This window comes from Salvelinus namaycush, chromosome 5 (genome assembly GCF_016432855.1).
Source record: "Salvelinus namaycush isolate Seneca chromosome 5, SaNama_1.0, whole genome shotgun sequence".
Classification (NCBI taxonomy): Eukaryota; Metazoa; Chordata; class Actinopteri; order Salmoniformes; family Salmonidae; genus Salvelinus; species Salvelinus namaycush.
Window position 1 is genome coordinate 15058593 of NC_052311.1, and position 19092 is coordinate 15077684.

At 45.9% G+C, this 19092-nt stretch overlaps 1 protein-coding gene across 2 annotated transcripts in view; it reads left to right on the forward strand.

Annotated features, from left to right (window-relative positions):
• Positions 1 to 19092, forward strand: part of wu:fb13g09 (multidrug resistance-associated protein 5) — a 53942-nt gene that overhangs the window by 14811 nt on the left and 20039 nt on the right. For both annotated transcript variants that reach the window (XR_005476954.1, XM_038993638.1), the window contains exons 5-18: positions 2935 to 3168; positions 6596 to 6769; positions 7964 to 8111; positions 12868 to 13016; positions 13190 to 13297; positions 13454 to 13816; positions 15150 to 15221; positions 15425 to 15549; positions 15840 to 15912; positions 16231 to 16434; positions 16831 to 16956; positions 17394 to 17523; positions 17718 to 17902; positions 18371 to 18535. Coding sequence is in view for 1 of the 2 variants with exons in the window: in XM_038993638.1 (XP_038849566.1) it covers positions 2935 to 3168; positions 6596 to 6769; positions 7964 to 8111; positions 12868 to 13016; positions 13190 to 13297; positions 13454 to 13816; positions 15150 to 15221; positions 15425 to 15549; positions 15840 to 15912; positions 16231 to 16434; positions 16831 to 16956; positions 17394 to 17523; positions 17718 to 17902; positions 18371 to 18535 (2256 nt within the window). In the remaining variant the exon portion in view is untranslated. The remainder of the gene's footprint in view (positions 1 to 2934; positions 3169 to 6595; positions 6770 to 7963; positions 8112 to 12867; positions 13017 to 13189; positions 13298 to 13453; positions 13817 to 15149; positions 15222 to 15424; positions 15550 to 15839; positions 15913 to 16230; positions 16435 to 16830; positions 16957 to 17393; positions 17524 to 17717; positions 17903 to 18370; positions 18536 to 19092) is intronic.

The window sequence follows — 19092 nt, forward strand, 5'->3', positions numbered from 1 at the left end:
TATCCTCACCTATAGACCCGGGTCGAAGAATCTCAAACCGGACGCCTTGTCACGAATCTACTCTCCTGCCATTCGAGAAGATACTGACATGACTGTCCTTCCGGCCGCTAAGATCGTGGCTCCGATCTCGTGGCAAGTGGAGGATTCCGTGAAACAAGCTCAAGCCATCGAACCGGGCCCTGGAGGAGGTCCTGCTAATCGGTTGTTTGTTCCCAAGGCAGCAAGGTCCCAAGTCCTTATGTGGGGGCACTCCTCTCGCCTCACCTGTCACCCGGGCGTAGGTCGCACCTTGGAGTTCATCCAGCGTAAGTTCTGGTGGCCCACCATAAAAGAAGACGTTGCCATTTTCGTCAAGGCCTGTTCCGTGTGCTGCCAGGGCAAATCTTCTCACCTCCGCCCTCAAGGACTCCTTCACCCTCTATCTATTCCCCACCGACCCTGGTCCCATATCTCGTTGGACTTTATTACTGGCCTTCCTCCGTCCCATGGTAATAATACGATCCTAGTCATCATCGACAGGTTTTCTAAGGCGGCCAGGTTTGTTCCCTTGACCAAATTACCTTCTGCCAAGGAAACAGCTGAGTTGGTGATTAACCATGTGTTCCGAGTCTTTGGGATTCCGCAAGATATGGTTTCCGACAGAGGTCCCCAGTTCGCCTCAAGGTTTTGGAAGGCCTTCTGCCAACTCATAGGGGCCACGGCCAGTTTATCTTCAGGGTACCATCCGGAGTCCAATGGCCAAACTGAGAGGATGAATCAGGAGCTGGAAACCACCCTCAGATGCATGGTTTCCAACAACCCGTCCACATGGTCATCCTTCATTGTTTGGGCCGAGTACGCGCACAACACCTTGTGCTCCTCCTCCACTGGTATATCCCCGCATGAGTGTCAGTTTGGCTATGCGCCTCTATTGTTCCCGGACCAGGAGGCAGAAGTCAGAGTGCCTTCAGCCTCGAGGTTCATCAGACGCTGTCGGCTTACGTGGAAGAAGGCACGTCTTAATCTTCTGCGTTCCTCTCAGCAGTACCAACGACAAGCCAACAGACGTCGCCGTCCCGGTCCTACCCTGTACCCCGGCCAGAGAGTATGGCTCTCAACTAAGAACTTACCACTACGGGTGGAGTCTCGCAAGCTGTCCCAGAGGTTCATCGGTCCCTTTAAGATTGCCAGGAGAGTCAATCCCGTTACTTTTCGCCTGCACTTACCCAGATCCCTTAAGATCAATCCAACATTTCACATTTCTTTATTAAAACCTGTTGTTTTTTCTCCCCTTATCCCGGCAGGCAGACCTCCCCCTCCGCCCCGTGTCATCGGTGGCCAGTCGGCTTATACCGTCCACCGGATACTGGATTCCCGCCGGGTGCAGCGGTCCTGGCAGTATCTGGTGGACTGGGAAGGCTACGGTCCCGAGGAGCGCTCCTGGGTTCCTGCCAAGGACATACTGGACCCTGACCTCATTCGTCAGTTCAGGACCCTCCACCCTGAGAAGGCTGGTAGGAACGTCAGGAGCCGTTCCTAGGAGGGGGATTCTGTCAGGTTTTGGCCAAGACTGTTCGGGTTTTGGTCACTAGATGTCCCCATTGCACCTTTTTTGTACCTTTTGTTTTTCTTGCTCTAATTATTGTTTGCACCTGTAGGTCATTCCCTTGTTAGTATTTAAACCCTGTGTGTTCCTCAGTTCCTTGCTCAGTGTTTGTAAGTTAGCACCCAGCCCCAGCCTTGTTTTATACAGATATTTCTCTTGTTGGATTTTCCAGAGGTTCTCTGGTTTAGTTCTTGTGTATTATTTGAGTAGTCTTTTGAGGTTTGTTTTTTCCCTGCTGTTTTTTACCACTTTGTGGAGTTTCTTTTGTATTTTGGAGGATTTCCATTTTGTGCCTCTTGGCTTTATTTTTGGACATTGTGGATTTAGTTTCTTTGCCTGAAGATTTTGTTCTTTTATTAAACCACCATCTCTAGTACTGCTGTGTCTGCCTCATCTTCTGGGTTCTGACGATTATTAGTGACTGTTTCTCGCACCGGGTCCTGACAACAGCATGATGCTGCCACCACCATGCTTCACAGTAGGGATGGTGCAATGTTTCCTCCAGACGTGACGCTTGGCATTCAGGCCAAATAGTTCAATCTTGGTTGCATCAGACCAGAGAATCTTGTTTCTCATGGAGGCCGATGTGTTGTTGGGGACCTTCAATGCTGCAGACATTTTATGGTACCCTTTCCCAGATCTGTTCCTCGACACAATCCTGTCTCAGAGCTCTTTGACCTCACGGCTTGGTTTTTGCTCTGAAATGCAATGTCAACTGTGGGAGCTTATATAGACAGGTGTGTGCCTTTCCAAATCATGTCCAATCAATTGAATTTACCACAGGTGGACTCCAATCAAGTTGTCGAAACATCTCAAGGATGATCAATGGGAACAGGATGCACCTGAGCTCAATTTCGAGTCTCAGAGCAAAGGGTCTGAATACTTATGCAAATAAGATATTTCTGTTTTTAATTTTGAATACATTTGCTAAACTTTCCCCCAATTTTTCTTTCGCTTTGTCATTATGGGGTATTGTGTGTAGATTGATTGATTTTTTTATTTAATCCATTTTAGAATAAGGTTGTAACGTAGCAAAATGTGAAAAAAGTCATCAAGAGGTCTGAATACTTTCCGAATGCACTGTAGATCCATATGGCTCAATCCCAAATGAAAGGGAAAGATGGGCACCATCTAATGTCATCATTTAAGACTTTGCCTATCTTTCCCATTGTCCTTCCAAAGTCTCCAGTTCACTCTACGTCTGTCTTCCTCAATTACCTTATTGTATGTCTCTAATCTGGCTCCAAATGTTCCTCTTTCTGCCTACTCTTCCTTCCTCTCCTTCTTCCTCTCCCTCTTCTACGCTTCCTTTCTTACCTCTCCCTTTCCCACCTCATTCCCATTTCCAGGCTCTCCTGGTGCGTGCCCTGCTGGAGTATTCTCAGAGTGCGGAGGCCTGGCTGCCCTATGGCCTCTCCCTAGTGGCAGGGATCTTCCTGATGGAGCTGATGCGTTCCTGGTCGCTGGCACTCATGTGGGCCGTCAACTACCGCACCGCCGCTCGCCTCCGGGGTGCAGCGCTCACATTCGCCTTCCACAAGATCCTCCGCCTGCGCAGCACCAAAGACATCAGTGCTGGAGAGGTGAGTGTTTGTTAGCCTGGTCCCAGATCTGTTTGTTCAGTATAGCCAACTCCTATGGTCATTGTCATGCCTGGTCCCAAACAGATCTGCGAACAGGCTAGGGTGTTTGTGTGATGGTGGACCAAATCAGCCCCTTATCCCCACAGTAGGTTTGCGAAGGGTCGGAACATTACGGTAAATTTCCGGAATTTTTCCATGGGAAGTTAAGCCCGGGAATTTGGGGAATTTTGCTTAAATTTATCAAAGAAGTTAGCTTATAACATTGAAGCTTTTTTGTGTGATACGCATAAGGCAATTCTAGGTCTTGTGGCATATTTTGGTTAAACTATCCCCAATTCAATGGAATTGCAACCCTCTGCATGCACAGTGCATTCTTCCATCACATTTGCAGTGCATTCTTCCATCACATGTACAGTGCATTCTTCCATCACATGTACAGTGCATTCTTCCATCACATGTGCAGTGCATTCTTCCATCACATGTGCAGTGCATTCTTCCATCACACGTACAGCTGATTCTCAAGATCTTGCACACTAATGATGCCCCACACTACTACACTGTCTGAGCCAAGGACTACATGCTTTCTGGTAAGTTTTGATTACAATACTGGGTGGGGTGAATATATTTTATATGGCATACATGATTTTTTGTTAACTAGTAAATAGGAGCCTACAGCAACGTGTGTTTAAATCCTTTCTAACTTGTTAACAATTTCTGCTAGTTAGTTTTTGCTACCATGTGGGTTTTAGCTTGCTTGAGCCTGCTAACTGAGTGTTAATTCACCTGTTTCTATACATGTTTCATTTGAAAACATTTCTTAAAAAGGAGGTGTTTAATCTAACTGCTGAACTATTTATCTGTAGATGGAATTGTATTTTTTATTTAAAAAGAAAAATAATAATTCTCATCTTTACAGGAAAATGCCACGGGCACTATCTGATGTGTGGAGAGACATTTCACTGCAGCTAATGTAGAAGGAAAGCGGTGTACATTGCAAATACTGTGTCAAATCATATGTGAAGAATGCAACAAAGATGCGGAATCATCTGGCCAAGTGCATAAAGTTTCCTCTGCGCTCACAACAAGCAACCTCTGACAAAAGTCCCTCTACTTCTATTCGAGGTGAAAATGATGAATCAGAAGGGTTTTTTGACTCAATGGAGGAAGTAGTCAGAGAAATGCTGATGAATGTCTTGCTCGAGCTGTGTATGCAACTGGTTCACCTCTAATCCTCATAGGCAATGTGTATTGGAAGAGATTTCTGAATGTTCTTCGCCCAGCATACACCCCTCCAACAAGACATGCTTTATCTACTCATTTGCTAGCTGCAGAGTTCAACAGAGTTCAAGTGAAGGTCAAGCAAATCATAGAGAAAGCAGACTGCATTGCAATCATCTCTGATGGGTGGTCAAATTTCCGTGGGCAAGGAATAATTAACTACATAATCTCTCCCCCTCAACCAGTTTTCTACAATAGCACAGACACAAGGGACAACAGACACATTGGTCTCTACATTGCAGATGAGCTGAAGGCAGTCATCAATGACCTTGGACCACAGAAGGTATTTGCACTGGTGACAGACAATGCTGCGAACATGAAGGCTGCTTGGTCTAAAGTGAAGGATTCCTATCCTCACATCACACCCATTGGCTGTGCTGCTCATGCATTGAATCTGCTGCTCAATGACATCATGGCACTGAAGATACATTCTACAAGAGAGCCAAGGAAATGGTTAGGTATGTGAAGGGTCATCAAGTTATTGCAGCACCAAGCAAAGAGAAGAATAAGAGCACCACATGGAAGCTGTCCAGCAACACCCGTTGGGGTGGTGTTGTCATCATGATTGACAGTCTCCTTGAGGCGAAGGAGTCTCTCCAAGAAATGGCCATATCACACACAGTCTGCTGATATAGACAGCCCCATCAAGAGGATCCTCCTGGATGATGTATTTTGACAGAGGTAAGCAGCCGGAATCTCCTGAAACCTATTGCAGTAGCCATTGCATGGATTGAGGGAGACCATGCCATCCTGTCTGATGTTCAGACTCTGCTTGCAGGTGTAAGAGAAGAAATCCGTACTGCCCTGCCCACTTCACTGTTGCTCCAAGCAGAGGAAACTGCAGTTCTGAAATACATCAAAAAGCGTGAAGACTTCTGCCTGAAGCCCATACACACCGCAGCGTACATGTTGGACCCCAAGTATGCTGGCAAGAGCATCCTGTCTGGTGCAGAGCTCAACAAGGCCTATGGTGTCATCACTACCATGTCTCGCCACCTTTGCCTGGATAAGGGCAAGGTTCTTGGCAGTCTGGCGAGGTACACTTCCAAGCAAGGGCTTTGGGATGGAGATGCAATATGGCAGTCCTGCCAACATATCTCATCAGCCACCTGGTGGAAGGGACTTTGTGTCTCTGAGGCTCTTTCCCCTGTTTCCTACATCATCCTCCAAATCTCACCAACATCAGCCGCCTCAGAGCGCAACTGGTCCTTGTTTGGGAACACACGCACCAAAGCACGCAACCGGCTGACCAATACAAGGGTTAAAAAATTGGTGGCCATCCGGGCAAATTTGAGGCTTTTTGAGCCTGACAACGAGCCATCCTCAACAAGGTTGGAAAGTGACAGTGAAGATGAGGCCTCAGTCTGATGTTCAAGAGGTAGACATTGAGGAGGTCCAGGGAGAAAACATGGAAGCCTGAGAGGAAGACAACCAAAGCTTTAGTTTCTAGACTATCATTTTACAGATGTATGTTTAAATATTTTGGGGGAGATGCGATGGATCATTGGGCATCATTCAATATTCCCTTTCTTTTGTTGTTCAATGAAATCATCCCATGTGAAGAGTCAACTCATTTAATTAAAGTTAAATTCGTAACTAAATACTTTTTTTTATTTCTATTGGAAGGATTTAATCATTTGCAATTATGTCTACTTATGATAAGGTAAAAGGTTTATGTTTCTGTCTCTATATGATTTGGTAAATATATCCAATGCAAAAAAACATCTACATTTAAATGGTATTAATATTCATTTGCATATATTTCCTTTAATTCACATATTCCCGTTAATTTCCACGGAAAGTTTCCACCTCTGAATATTCCCCATAATGTGCAATCCTACCCCACAGACATTGCCTTCAGTTCTGAAAGTGAAATGCACTTCTAGTGGTTACATTGTAGGTGTGTCTCAGATAACAAATAACTCCATTGTATTAGTTTGATTGAAACAAACAATGAAAAAAATTAAATCCTATGTCTTGCCAATGCCTCGGCCCTTTGACCATGCACTACTATTGTAGCTTATTCTCATTGCAGCATTTCAGGATTCTGTGGGTTAATTTCATTCTCTTTGACTCACTATGTCCTTGTGAAGTAAATGGTCTGTTCAATGTGTCCACTAACATTCTGTGTCAATGTCCCTCCCTACAGCTGATCAACATCTGCTCCAGCGATGGCCAGCGGGTATACGAGGCAGTCTCAGTGGGCTGTCTGCTGGCCGGGGGCCCGCTGGTTGGCATCCTGGGTCTGTCCTACACTGCTTACTTTCTGGGACCCACTGCACTGGTCGGATCAGCCATATTCATCTTCTTCTACCCTGCTATGGTAGGAAGTCCTCCACATGTCTCCTAACAAAGGAATCCACACCTTATGGGGAAAAAAAGTGCCGACTAATGAAAAAATGTGAACCGATGTCTAAAGGAAAGTTACTCCACTTTCATTAACTCAGAGGCATCTTAGTGCTACCTTTTCATACAGTTTATTTATTTAGGAACAAAGCTTTAGTTACTGAAAAAAGAATACACTATGAAAGTAAACATTATTTTGACAGCAGTGTTACTTGGAGCATGATTCCTGTGAACTTATCTCATTCTCAGCACTTAGTCGTTCATGAATTGTCTTTCCTGTTTATAGTATTAGTGATGAACAGCATCATATTTCCCCATAACTGGAGAACTAAAGTTAATGTCCTTCACTTCACAGACCGTTATCCTTTACAGCACAGCCTGTTAATTCCCCTTAAAAGGGTTTTGGGGAGTTAAAGGGCAGTTCTGCCATTTTTCAATCTCATATTCTTCATCTCCGGCAGTAAACCAGTGTCTACATATGTGAAAACAGCCTGCTTCTATGATCTGTGGTTAAAAAGATAAGAAAAAAGGTCCTATAAATGGCTTCTCTGTGGCATCACAGGGTAGGTTAAAAAACAGTGATTTTCAAAACCTGCAACGGATATCTAGGGAGGGTATTTTCTTGCTCCCCAGGTCACCGCAAATCTGTGTTTTGAAAATCACTGTTTTTATAATGTTTGAGGATGTCATCGGGTAGAACGTTTTTAACTTGATTTGTTTCTAAAAAACATAGAAATGCACTGTTTTCACATATGTTGACACTGGTATTGTGCTGGGGATAATGAAATTGAGGTGGAGTTGCCCTTTAACTTCCCGAAAACTCTCCGACTGCCAATCTCCTGTTGACTTTGCTGTTGTTAGTCTTTCAATTGAGTTAGCTTCAGTCTGAGCCTGCCTGTTGGGGACCTTTGCCTTGATTTGGAAGCCGTTTATAGCCTGTTCCTTGCAGTAACCCTGCCGTACAGCTGATGCAATAGGGCTGTGTCTGCGTCCCAAATGGCACCTTCTTCCCTATACAGTGTACTACTTTTGACCAGGGCCCATGGGGCTCTGTTCTAAAGTAGTGCACTAGGGGAAACATAGGGATGTAGACTGTGTCTGCCTTCATTTCCCTGTTACGACACTCGCATTTCTCCTCTGTTACTTATTTTCTTCTCTCTATCCGGGACAGATGCTGGCTTCACGTCTCACAGCGTATTTCCGTAAGAAGTGTGTGTTAGTGACTGACCAGCGCGTGAGGCTCATGAATGAGATCCTCGGCTGTATCAAGTTCATCAAGATGTATTGCTTGGAAAACGCTTTCGCTCAGAACATCCACAGTGAGTGTTTGGTAACACTTGCACACACACACACACACACACACACACACACACACACACAGTCTTGTACAGCTAACCTTGTGGGGACATACAATTCAGTCCCATTCAAAATCCTATTTTCCCTAACCCCTAACCCTAAACCTAACCCTAATCCTAACCCGTACTCTTACCCTAACCCTAACCCTAACCCAAAAACCTAAACTTTATCCTAACCCTAAACCTAACCCTAGCTCCTAACCTTAATATTTAACTTAATTCTAACCTTAATCCTAAACCCCCTAGAAATAGCATTTGACCTTGTGGGGACTAACAAAATGTCCCCAGCTGGTCAACTTTTTGTTCGTTTACTATTCTTGTAGGGACTTCTGGTCCCCACAAGAATAGTTAAACACGTCCACACACACACTGGGCTTGTATTGGTTTTTTTCTGGTCAGGTCACTTGGTGAGGATAAACACCAGGCCACAGTCATATTGTTTTTTGCACGGGCCAGTGACTCAGTAGTCATCATGTTATGGCACGGAGCCAGTGACTCAGTAGTCATTATGTTTATAGCACGGGCCATTGACTCAGTAGTCATCATGTTATGGCACGGAGCCAGTGACTCAGTAGTCATTATGTTTATAGCACGGGCCATTGACTCAGTAGTCATCATGTTATGGCACGGGGCCAGTGACTCAGTAGTCATCATGTTATGGCACGGGGCCAGTGACTCAGTAGTCATCATGTTATGGCACGGGGCCAGTGACTCAGTAGTCATTATGTTATGGCACGGGGCCAGTGATTCAGTAGTCATTATGTTATGGCACAGGGCCAGTGACTCAGTAGTCATTATGTTATGGCACGGGGCCAGTGACTCAGTAGTCATTATGTTATGGCACGGGGCCAGTGACTCGGCAGTCATCATGTTATGGTATGGTGCCAGTGTCTCAGTAGTAATCATGTTATGGCACAGGACCAGTGACAGTAGTCATCATGTTATGGCATGGGGCCAGTGACTCAGTAGTCATTATGTTATGGCACGGGGCCAGTGATTCAGTAGTCATTATGTTATGGCACAGGGCCAGTGACTCAGTAGTCATTATGTTATGGCACGGGGCCAGTGACTCAGTAGTCATCATGTTATGGCACGGAGCCAGTGACTCAGTAGTCATTATGTTTATAGCACGGGCCAGTGACTCAGTAGTCATCATGTTATGGCACGGGGCCAGTGACTCAGTAGTCATCATGTTATGGCACGGGGCCAGTGACTCAGTAGTCATCATGTTATGGCACAGGGCCAGTGACTCAGTAGTCATCATGTTATGGCACGGAGCCAGTGACTCAGTAGTCATTATGTTATGGCACGGGGCCAGTGACTCGGCAGTCATCATGTTATGGTATGGGGCCAGTGTCTCAGCAGTTATCATGTTTATAGCTCGGGGCCAGTGACTCAACAGTTATCATGTTTATAGCTCGGGGCCAGTGACTCAACAGTTATCATGTTTATAGCTCGGGGCCAGTGACTCAACAGTTATCATGTTTATAGCTCGGGGCCAGTGACTCAACAGTCATCATGTTTATGACAAAGGGCCAGTAACTCAGCAGTCATCATGGCACAGGGTCAGTGACTCAACAGTCATCATGTTTATAGCTCGGGGCCAGTGACTCAACAGTTATCATGTTTATAGCTCGGGGCCAGTGACTCAACAGTCATCATGTTTATAGCTCGGGGCCAGTGACTCAACAGTCATCATGTTTATAGCTCGGGGTCAGTGACTCAACAGTCATCATGTTTATAGCTCGGGGCCAGTGACTCAACAGTCATCATGTTTATAGCTCGGGGCCAGTGACTCAACAGTTATCATGTTTATAGCTCGGGGCCAGTGACTCAACAGTTATCATGTTTATAGCTCGGGGTCAGTGACTCAACAGTCATCATGTTTATAGCTCGGGGCCAGTGACTCAACAGTCATCATGTTTATAGCTCGGGGCCAGTGACTCAACAGTCATCATGTTTATAGCTCGGGGCCAGTGACTCAACAGTTATCATGTTTATAGCTCGGGGCCAGTGACTCAACAGTCATCATGTTTATAGCTCGGGGCCAGTGACTCAGCAGTCACCATGTTTATGACAAAGGGCCAGTAACTCAGCAGTCATCATGTTTATAGCTCGGGGCCAGTGACTCAGCAGTCATCATGTTTATGACAAAGGGCCAGTAACTCAGCAGTCATCATGGCACAGGGTCAGTGACTCTGCAGTCATCATGTTTATGGCACGGGGGCTAGTGACTCTGCAGTCATCATGTTTATGGCACGGGGGCTAGTGACTCTGCAGTCATCATGTTTATGGCCCGGGGGCTAGTGACTCTGCAGTCATCATGTTTATGGCCCGGGGGCTAGTGACTCTGCAGTCATCATGTTTATGGCACGGGGGCTAGTGACTCTGCAGTCATCATGTTTATGGCCCGGGGGCTAGTGACTCTGCAGTCATCATGTTTATGGCCCGGGGGCTAGTGACTCTGCAGTCATCATGTTTATGGCCCGGGGGCTAGTGACTCTGCAGTCATCATTTTTACAGCACTGTCCCAGTGACACAGCAAAAATCATAGTACTCACTTCCTGTTTTTGCGTCTGGGTTAGAGTGATTATTTCCAGCTGAGAATGCGCCTCTCGAATTCGTACTTCCTTTATTTGACTTTATTTACATTTTCTTCTCTGTTAGGCCAATTCTATTTCAATTCCAGTCAGTCCAGGAAATTCAACCCGTTACCTGAAATCCATTAGTTCAAATCCTCCAATCATCAATTCAAATTAGATTCATCCCCGGAATTGACCCGGCAACTCCATTCACGTTAGGTTCCATTGGCTCAGATTTCCTCCATGGCTTCCCACATTACACAAGCCCTGATTGGATCACTGCGCCCAAAGTTTAATTTGAAAAGCGTTTAAAGCTCTTTCATACTTAAGACCTGCAGAGGGTTGTTCCACTTAGAGGAGATTGAAGAATTAGAGAGGGAGGGGGGACATTTCTCACGAGGCTCTGCCTTACATTGTGGATAAGAAGCGTTTGGTGCTTTTAATCATAACTGTAATTAGCCAGGTTGGACTCATATCCTCATAACAGCCCGCTGTTTGGATAATAGTGATAATACCTATTATTATGATCATTAATTGGACATTCATCTTAAGGGCTATCGAGTGTTTCATATCAAGAGTTCTGATATCGTTCTCTTCAGTTACTGTTGTTAGTTTACGGCCCTATTCCACCTGCTGATAAAAATATACATTGTATATGTAGCAGCTTCTACAAAGGCAATTCAACAACAGTGCTGTGAGTCCCTGGAGAATAATATGAAATATGTTTTAGGAGGAGTGCAGTCATGTTATAGCTTTCCTGGAGCACGTAGTAGCCTTGGCTGTGTTAGAAATAAATAAACCTTGGCTTGGAGCCAGAGTGCACTGAATGGACTGTTGAGTGAAGCAGCCAACACATGCATTTAGAAGATGTACACAATCATGGATGACAAGCCACTTGACTTGGACAACTGCCAATGGCCCACAATTTTAAAAGTCCATTTCATACCATTTATGGCCGCGAGGCCCAACTTGTCTCTCTTATTTCTGGCCATGACTGTAAGTGACTCTCTCTAATGTTGTTTGGGGCTGAATATAACTGTACAGTGCCAGGCGTAACTTCCTGAAAGACTCTACAGTGGTAATACAAGAAGAGCTCATTGTCTATTTTCTGTCTGTGCTATCTCGCTCTCTGTCGCTCGCTCGCTCTCTCTCTGTCTGTCGCTCTCTCTGTCTGTCGCTCTCTCTGTCTGTCGCGCTCTCTGTCTGTCGCGCTCTCTGTCTGTCGCGCTCTCTGTCTGTCGCGCTCTCTGTCTGTCGCGCTCTCTGTCTGTCGCGCTCTCTGTCTGTCGCGCTCTCTGTCTGTCGCGCTCTCTGTCTGTCGCGCTCTCTGTCTGTCGCGCTCTCTGTCTGTCGCTCGCGCTCTCTGTCTGTCGCTCGCGCTCTCTGTCTGTCGCTCGCGCTCTCTGTCGCTCGCGCTCTCTGTCTGTCGCTCGCGCTCTCTGTCTGTCGCTCGCGCTCTCTGTCTGTCGCTCGCTCTCTCTGTCTGTCGCTCGCTCTCTCTGTCTGTCGCTCGCTCTCTCTGTCTGTCGCTCGCTCTCTCTGTCTGTCGCTCGCTCTCTCTGTCTGTCGCTCGCTCTCTCTGTCTGTCGCTCGCTCTCTCTGTCTGTCGCTCGCTCTCTCTGTCTGTCGCTCGCTCTCTCTGTCTGTCGCTCGCTCTCTCTGTCTGTCGCTCGCTCTCTCTGTCTGTCGCTCGCTCTCTCTGTCTGTCGCTCGCTCTCTCTGTCTGTCGCTCGCTCTCTGTCTGTCGCTCGCTCTCTGTCTGTCACTCGCTCTCTGTCTGTCACTCGCTCTCTGTCTGTCACTCGCTCTCTGTCTGTCACTCGCTCTCTGTCTGTCGCTCTCGCTCTCTCGGTCTGTCGCTCTCGCTCTCTCGGTCTGTCGCTCTCTCTCTCTCGGTCTGTCGCTCGCTCTCTCTCGGTCTGTCGCTCGCTCTCTCTCGGTCTGTCGCTCGCTCTCTCTCGGTCTGTCGCTCGCTCTCTCTCTGTCTGTCGCTCGCTCTCTCTGTCGCGCGCTCTCTCTCTCTGTCGCTCGATCGCTCTCTCTGCCGCTCTCTGCCTCGCTTGCTCTCTGCCTCGCTCACTCTCTGCCGCTCTCTGCCTCGCTCTCTGACGCTTTCTCTTTCTGTCCCCCCCCCCCAGCGGTGCGATCTGAGGAGAGGAGGATACTGGAGAGGGCTGGTTGTGTTCAGAGCCTCACAGTGGGCGTGGCCCCCATCGTTGTGGTGATCGCCAGTGTCTGCACATTCACTCTACACATGGCCCTGGGTTTTGACCTCACTGCTGCCCAGGTAAACCCCTCCCCTCAGCTGTCACTAGCTTTTCAAGAGTCAAGTGACTTCAATATCTACCAGTAGCTTTTGTTGTTTGTTTCAATAGAAAGCTCCCCAGTAGCTTTTAAATATGTGGAATTCCACTAAATGTGAAATTACTTGACCACTCCCCCCTATGTTGCTCCCTTCAGGCCTTCACCGTTGTTGCAGTCTTCAACTCCATGACCTTTGCCCTCAAAGTCACTCCCTTGGCTGTACGAGCATTATCAGAGGGTTCTGTGGCAGTCAACCGATTTCAGGTAAATGAAAGACAGACAAGATTGTTGTACAAAATTGGGAATGATTGTAGCGTTCAGTCAGGATGGACTGTTGTCAGCATAACACTTCAAAATAGACATGTTCATTAATGAATCTTCTCCATATATCATACAGTATATCATATGTCATGTCAACAGAGACTCTTCTTGATGGAGGACCGAGAGGTTGTGTTGGCCAAAACGGATGACCCGATGAACGCCGTGGAGTTCCGGTACGCCACGTTGGCCTGGGAGAAGGCCAAAGCTCCCGCCAAAGCCACCCCTGTCCCCAAGAAGCAGTGCAAGAGAGGTGGAATGAATCGAGTACTGCGCAAGGAGAAACTGAGCTTGTATATCACAGCAGAAGAGGGTAAGGGAAACAACGAGGGTCCCAACGGACAGAGTCTCCTTACCCACATGGAACAGGAGAGTCCCCAGAGCACCATCTCCTCTACCCAGAGCTCCATCATCCGCCCACCGCTGCACAAAACCCTACATCGCATCGATCTGCGCGTCAAGAAGGTAAACTGCTCGAACAAGCACCATCAATCAGACAGGTGTACTCACTCGCGCACAAAACAACCCTGATTTCCATTCATACCAGCCTACACAAATGCTTGTACACATTGACAAATATATTCATGCACGCACACATGCAAACCTGCATATACACACACACATACACACACACACTAAAGCAGTGGTGTTCAAGGTCTGGGGGGAACGCAGTGGGGTTTGCAAAACATATATTTTTTTATGAATACAATTGGAACAAAGAAATCAGAGGACAGATTATTGTATTCAAACATTTTCTGAAAATTGTATTTAGTAAATGTATTTATTTGTTTCTTTCATATTTATATGAGATGAAAATGTAATGACTTGAAGGTTATTTGTTGATGTAAAATATATACAGTTGAAGTCGGAAGTTTACATACACTTAACAAATTTCTTGTTAACAAACTATAGTTTTGGCAAGTCGGTTAGGACATCTACTTTGTGCATGACACAAGTTATTGTTAACAAACTCTAGTTTTGGCAAGTCGGTTAGGACATCTACTTTGTGCATGACACAAGTTATTGTTAACAAACTCTAGTTTTGGCAAGTCGATTAGGACCTCTACTTTGTGCATGACACAAGTTATTGTTAACAAACTCTAGTTTTGGCAAGTCGGTTAGGACATCTACTTTGTGCAGGACACAAGTCATTTTTGAGAGAATGCCGAGAGTGTGCAAAGCTGTCATCAAGGCAAAGGGTGGCTACTTTAAAGAATCTGAAATATATTTGTATTTAACACTTTTTTTGGTTACTACATGATTCCATATGTGATATTTCATAGTTTTGATGTCTTTACTATTATTCTACAACTTAGAAAATAGTAAAAATAAAGAAAAAACATTGAATGAGTTGGTGTGTCAACTTTTGACTGGTACTGTATATATTTTTTATTCCATCTGAGAATTTTATTTTTAGCTTTTGCGGCAGCAGCTACTCTTCCTGGGGTCCACAAAATGTACAGGTTTTAAGGATGTGTCATTATATTTGGGGTGGGGTTGCTAGAAATTTGTGCCCAAAACAATGGTGTCGTCCGAAATTCTGGCGGAAAAAAATTGGGTCCCTGCTGAGAAAGTTTGAATACCACTGCTCTAAAGCATTGCGTCACCGGCACTGGAAAGATAAATGGATTTAGCATGCAGGCACATTTGATTATAGTAGCACAACTCATAAAAAAGAGAACGACTGAAAGAGTAGACAATTGGAGGGAGTCAGCAACTTCTTTCCTTTTGAAATGGACTGAGTGCGTTTCAATTACAAATCCATACCAATACTCCCTGGTATCCTTCTGATCTGCAGGGGGCGTTGGTAGGAATATGTGGAGCTGTGGGGAGCGGAAAGAGCTCTCTTCTGTCTGCTCTGCTGGGACAGGTGAGGTTCTATATCATTCCCCTACAAACCAGACTGGAAAGCATTTGAGGTGCGTTTGATTAAGCTTGACTTTTGCACTTTTGGGACTGTTCCGTTGTACCGGGCAATCAAACGCAGTTCAAGTATTTTCCCTCTCGTGAAAGCCCAGGTCAGCTTTACCTCTAGTATGTTTTAACATGAGTCTTATCTCTGGTGCGCAACAGATGACCCTGCTGGAGGGCAACGTGGCAGCCAGTGGCGGCTTTGCCTATGTGGCTCAACAGGCCTGGATCCTCAATGACTCACTGAGAGAGAACATCCTGTTCGGAAAAGAATATGACGAAGACAAGTAAGATTGATTGATTCGTGTTTATGACTTTTGAGTCATTTATTATGGAACAGTACACAATGAAAGCAACAACGCAGACCATTTAGAGGTGTCTTAGTGCTGGATTTAGGTAGACGGCTCATTTTCATCTGTAGTCCATGACCAGTCACGTTTGGATGTCATAGTTTGATAGTTTCACATTCAGAAGGGCCAAAGGCTCATTTCTAACTCATGGTTTACTCATTTCTCTGGACCATGACTGCGTTTCCCTCTCATGTTAAGTTATGTCCTTGGCTGTGTTTCCTTATTAGGTATAATGCTGTGGTCTCTGCCTGCTGCCTGATCCCTGATCTGACAGAGCTGCCCTATGGGGATATGACTGAGGTATGTATCAGACCACTATTGCATCTCTCTGCTGGAGATGCTCTCAATATGAACTCTGGCCATTCTGTACAATACATTTGCCTTACACTATACCAAAGTAGCAGAAAGTGTATTTACCATGTAACAGGCTAGTAAGTAGTACATGCATTTATAGATGGAATGCTTTGGGGTGCATTGTGGTGTTTTATGAGAGAACATGATAAAGTGTTATGTAAGTACATATCTGGTCTGGTCTGTTGCTGCCTCTGTGTGAAGCCTATCAATCAGAAATTATCCTTGATACATTTTGTCAACATTGTCCCAATGTTTTCACTCAAGATAGGTGAGAGGGGTGCCAACCTGAGTGGCGGGCAGCGCCAGCGGGTGAGCCTGGCACGTGCCCTGTATAGCGAGCGGCCCATCCTGCTCCTGGATGACCCTCTCAGTGCCGTGGACGCCCACGTGGGCTCTCACCTCTTCCACAATGCCATCCGCACGGCGTCCAAGGGCAAGACCACCATCTTTGTCACACACCAACTGCAGGTAAGAGGAGCTTCTGATTATCTGAATGATCAATTCAAATTGTATTTATGTGAGAAACAGAAGAATTTGCAGCAAATAAGTGACTTGTGTACTATGGCCAAATGATAGGAAATGGCATTCATGATCTGAAATAGCTTTCTTAACTACTCTCTTGTATATCTTTGGGACGCCTAATCTGAAAAGAAATGAGAGAGGCCCTATGTAGACCTCCTAGGTCGGTGATTATAGTGCAACTTGAGTTTTCACACAAGTCTCCCATTGACGACTCTCAAGACTTTGTCCCGAAAATAGAAGGCTGAGGAAAGGAAGCCATATAGAAATATAGAGGAGCATACTATAGCCCAGGATTCTTCATCAGGAGAATCCCAGATCTCACTGGTGTTGACCCTCTCTCAGTACCTGGCAGAGTGTGACCACGTGATTCTGATGAAGGACGGGCAGATTGCCGAGCATGGCACCCACTCCCAGCTTATGGGCAGAGACCGTGACTACGCCACTCTCTTCAACAGCGTACAGCAGGAGGTAATGCCAACCACGGAGCGCATGTCCAGCTCTAGCCTGATCACAGATCTGTTTGCGAACAGATCTGGGACCAGGCTAGCCTTTCCAACTCCTATGGTCATTGTCATGCATTGGCATGAGCTGGCAAGACAGCATAAACTGATCTGGGACTAGGCTAGCCCAGCTCTCCTCGATGTAAAAACACCTTTTTCCATCCCTCTTTACACAACACTATCGTACATCACATCCTGCGTAATTCATGAGGCAGGAGAAGCCAAGTGGGTGGCTGGGAAATGTTAATGCATACAGGGCTTTTCATTATTTAGGTCGGCATTGATTTATCGGTGTCACACTGCTAAAGACCCTGTCACCAATATCTCTGTTTAAATTACTTACTGGCAATGTTATGACTTGGCCGATTGTCTTATGCTGTAGGTCTCTTTGGCTTGCTCTCCTAGAACCTGGTGAAAAAGAACCTGGTGAAAACAAACCTGAAGAATAAGGAGAAGAAAGAGGGAGATGAAAAGGTTGAGACCACCGAGAATTTCGCCAAAGTTGCCAGACCTCCGGTGGAGAAAGGGAAAGGAGGTGAGACTCGAACGCGCCAAATAGAATGTGTTCATGTGTTCCCTTTAAAACAGTTGGCTTGAAATTAGGAAATTACTCACAGGTTTCTTCCTTCCTCTCTCTTCCTTCCTTCTTTCCTCTCTTCCTTCATTCCTTCCTTCCTCTTATTTCCTTCCTTATTTCCTTCCTTATTTCCTTCCCTTTCTTCTCTCCAGACCAGCTCATGAAAGCGGAGGAGAAGGGCTCTGGTGCCGTGGCCTGGGATGTGTACAAGGCCTACATCAATGCGGCTGGAGGCCCTTGTGCCTTCATCATCAACGTCATCCTCTTCCTCTTCACCACTGGCAGCATCGCCTTCAGTAACTGGTGGCTGAGCTACTGGATCCGCCAGGGCAGTGGGGTGAGTTTGGATTTTCTGATGGCCTTACACACAGACACATAACTAGGATCAGATTACCCTACCTACAATACTTATTAGAATTGAAAGAAATATCTGATGCTGTGTTAGTGGGATAGGACAACTTCTGCCTACTCTGAGGGATGTCTATACTGTAGCAGGCTGTCTCCCACAAGTAAAACGACTTCTGTGCATCACTGAGTTGTAGTGGGGAAAGTGAGAGCATTAATCTCAGCACGTGTAATTAAAAAAGTACCGGTGTCTCTGTAAACGTAATTAAAACGAGACGAGCCGGCAAAAACCAGATGTGCTGCGAAGCTGTCGTCCGTGTCTGATTGAAGGATGTGTTTGGAATAGCGACATTACCCAAATGGCTGCTTCTTTCATGTCTTCTGTCTCAGCTGGCTTTGTTTAATTTATTTCCTTCATTGGATAGAAATGCCTTGTGTGTATCCCTCCATCTGCCCTCAGAATACATCATTAATCCTGGAGAACGAAACCAATGAAACATTGGCGGGGTTGGCAAGCGACAGCATGAGGCTCAACCCTCACGTTCAATACTACTCAAGAGTTTATGTGATGTCCATGGGGGCCGCTCTCTTCCTGAAGACAATGAGGGGGCTAGTGTTCGTCAAGGTAAGCATCTTGCTCAAATGTCTTTTAGAGTGGTTCTTGTGGATTGTTCTCTCATCTTGAAATGTCAGGATCATTCATTGATGCACTCTATGGCCTGTCAAAGGAGAGTGCATCACTGGCCGATTCACTCCAGGGTACTACTTTTAACAAGGGCCCATAGGATACCATTCTGGATGTAACCATAGTCTCCATAAGTCAGGTTTTCATTGATTTACGCTCAGGCCCGTTTCAAAGGAAAGAAGTGCAAAGTTGTTGTGGTACAACCTTGACTCTCTCTATTTGTCTTTAAGACATTTTCATGAGTTGCACTACTATAATTGAAAGTGCCTGCAGGCTAAATCCATTTATATGTCCAGTGCCGTGACACGCTGCTTTAATGGCTGTGTGTGTGCGTGTGCCGCTGTGTGTCCCTGTCCCTTTGGATATGTCCCCTGTGTTTGTTAAACTTTCCTGACAGCCCATTACAGAGGTTATGTCCTCACGTAATTGTGTGACACAAACTTTTCCCGAAGATGGCTAATCTTTTCTTTTTTTTTTACCCTTAGCTGTAACGTGAA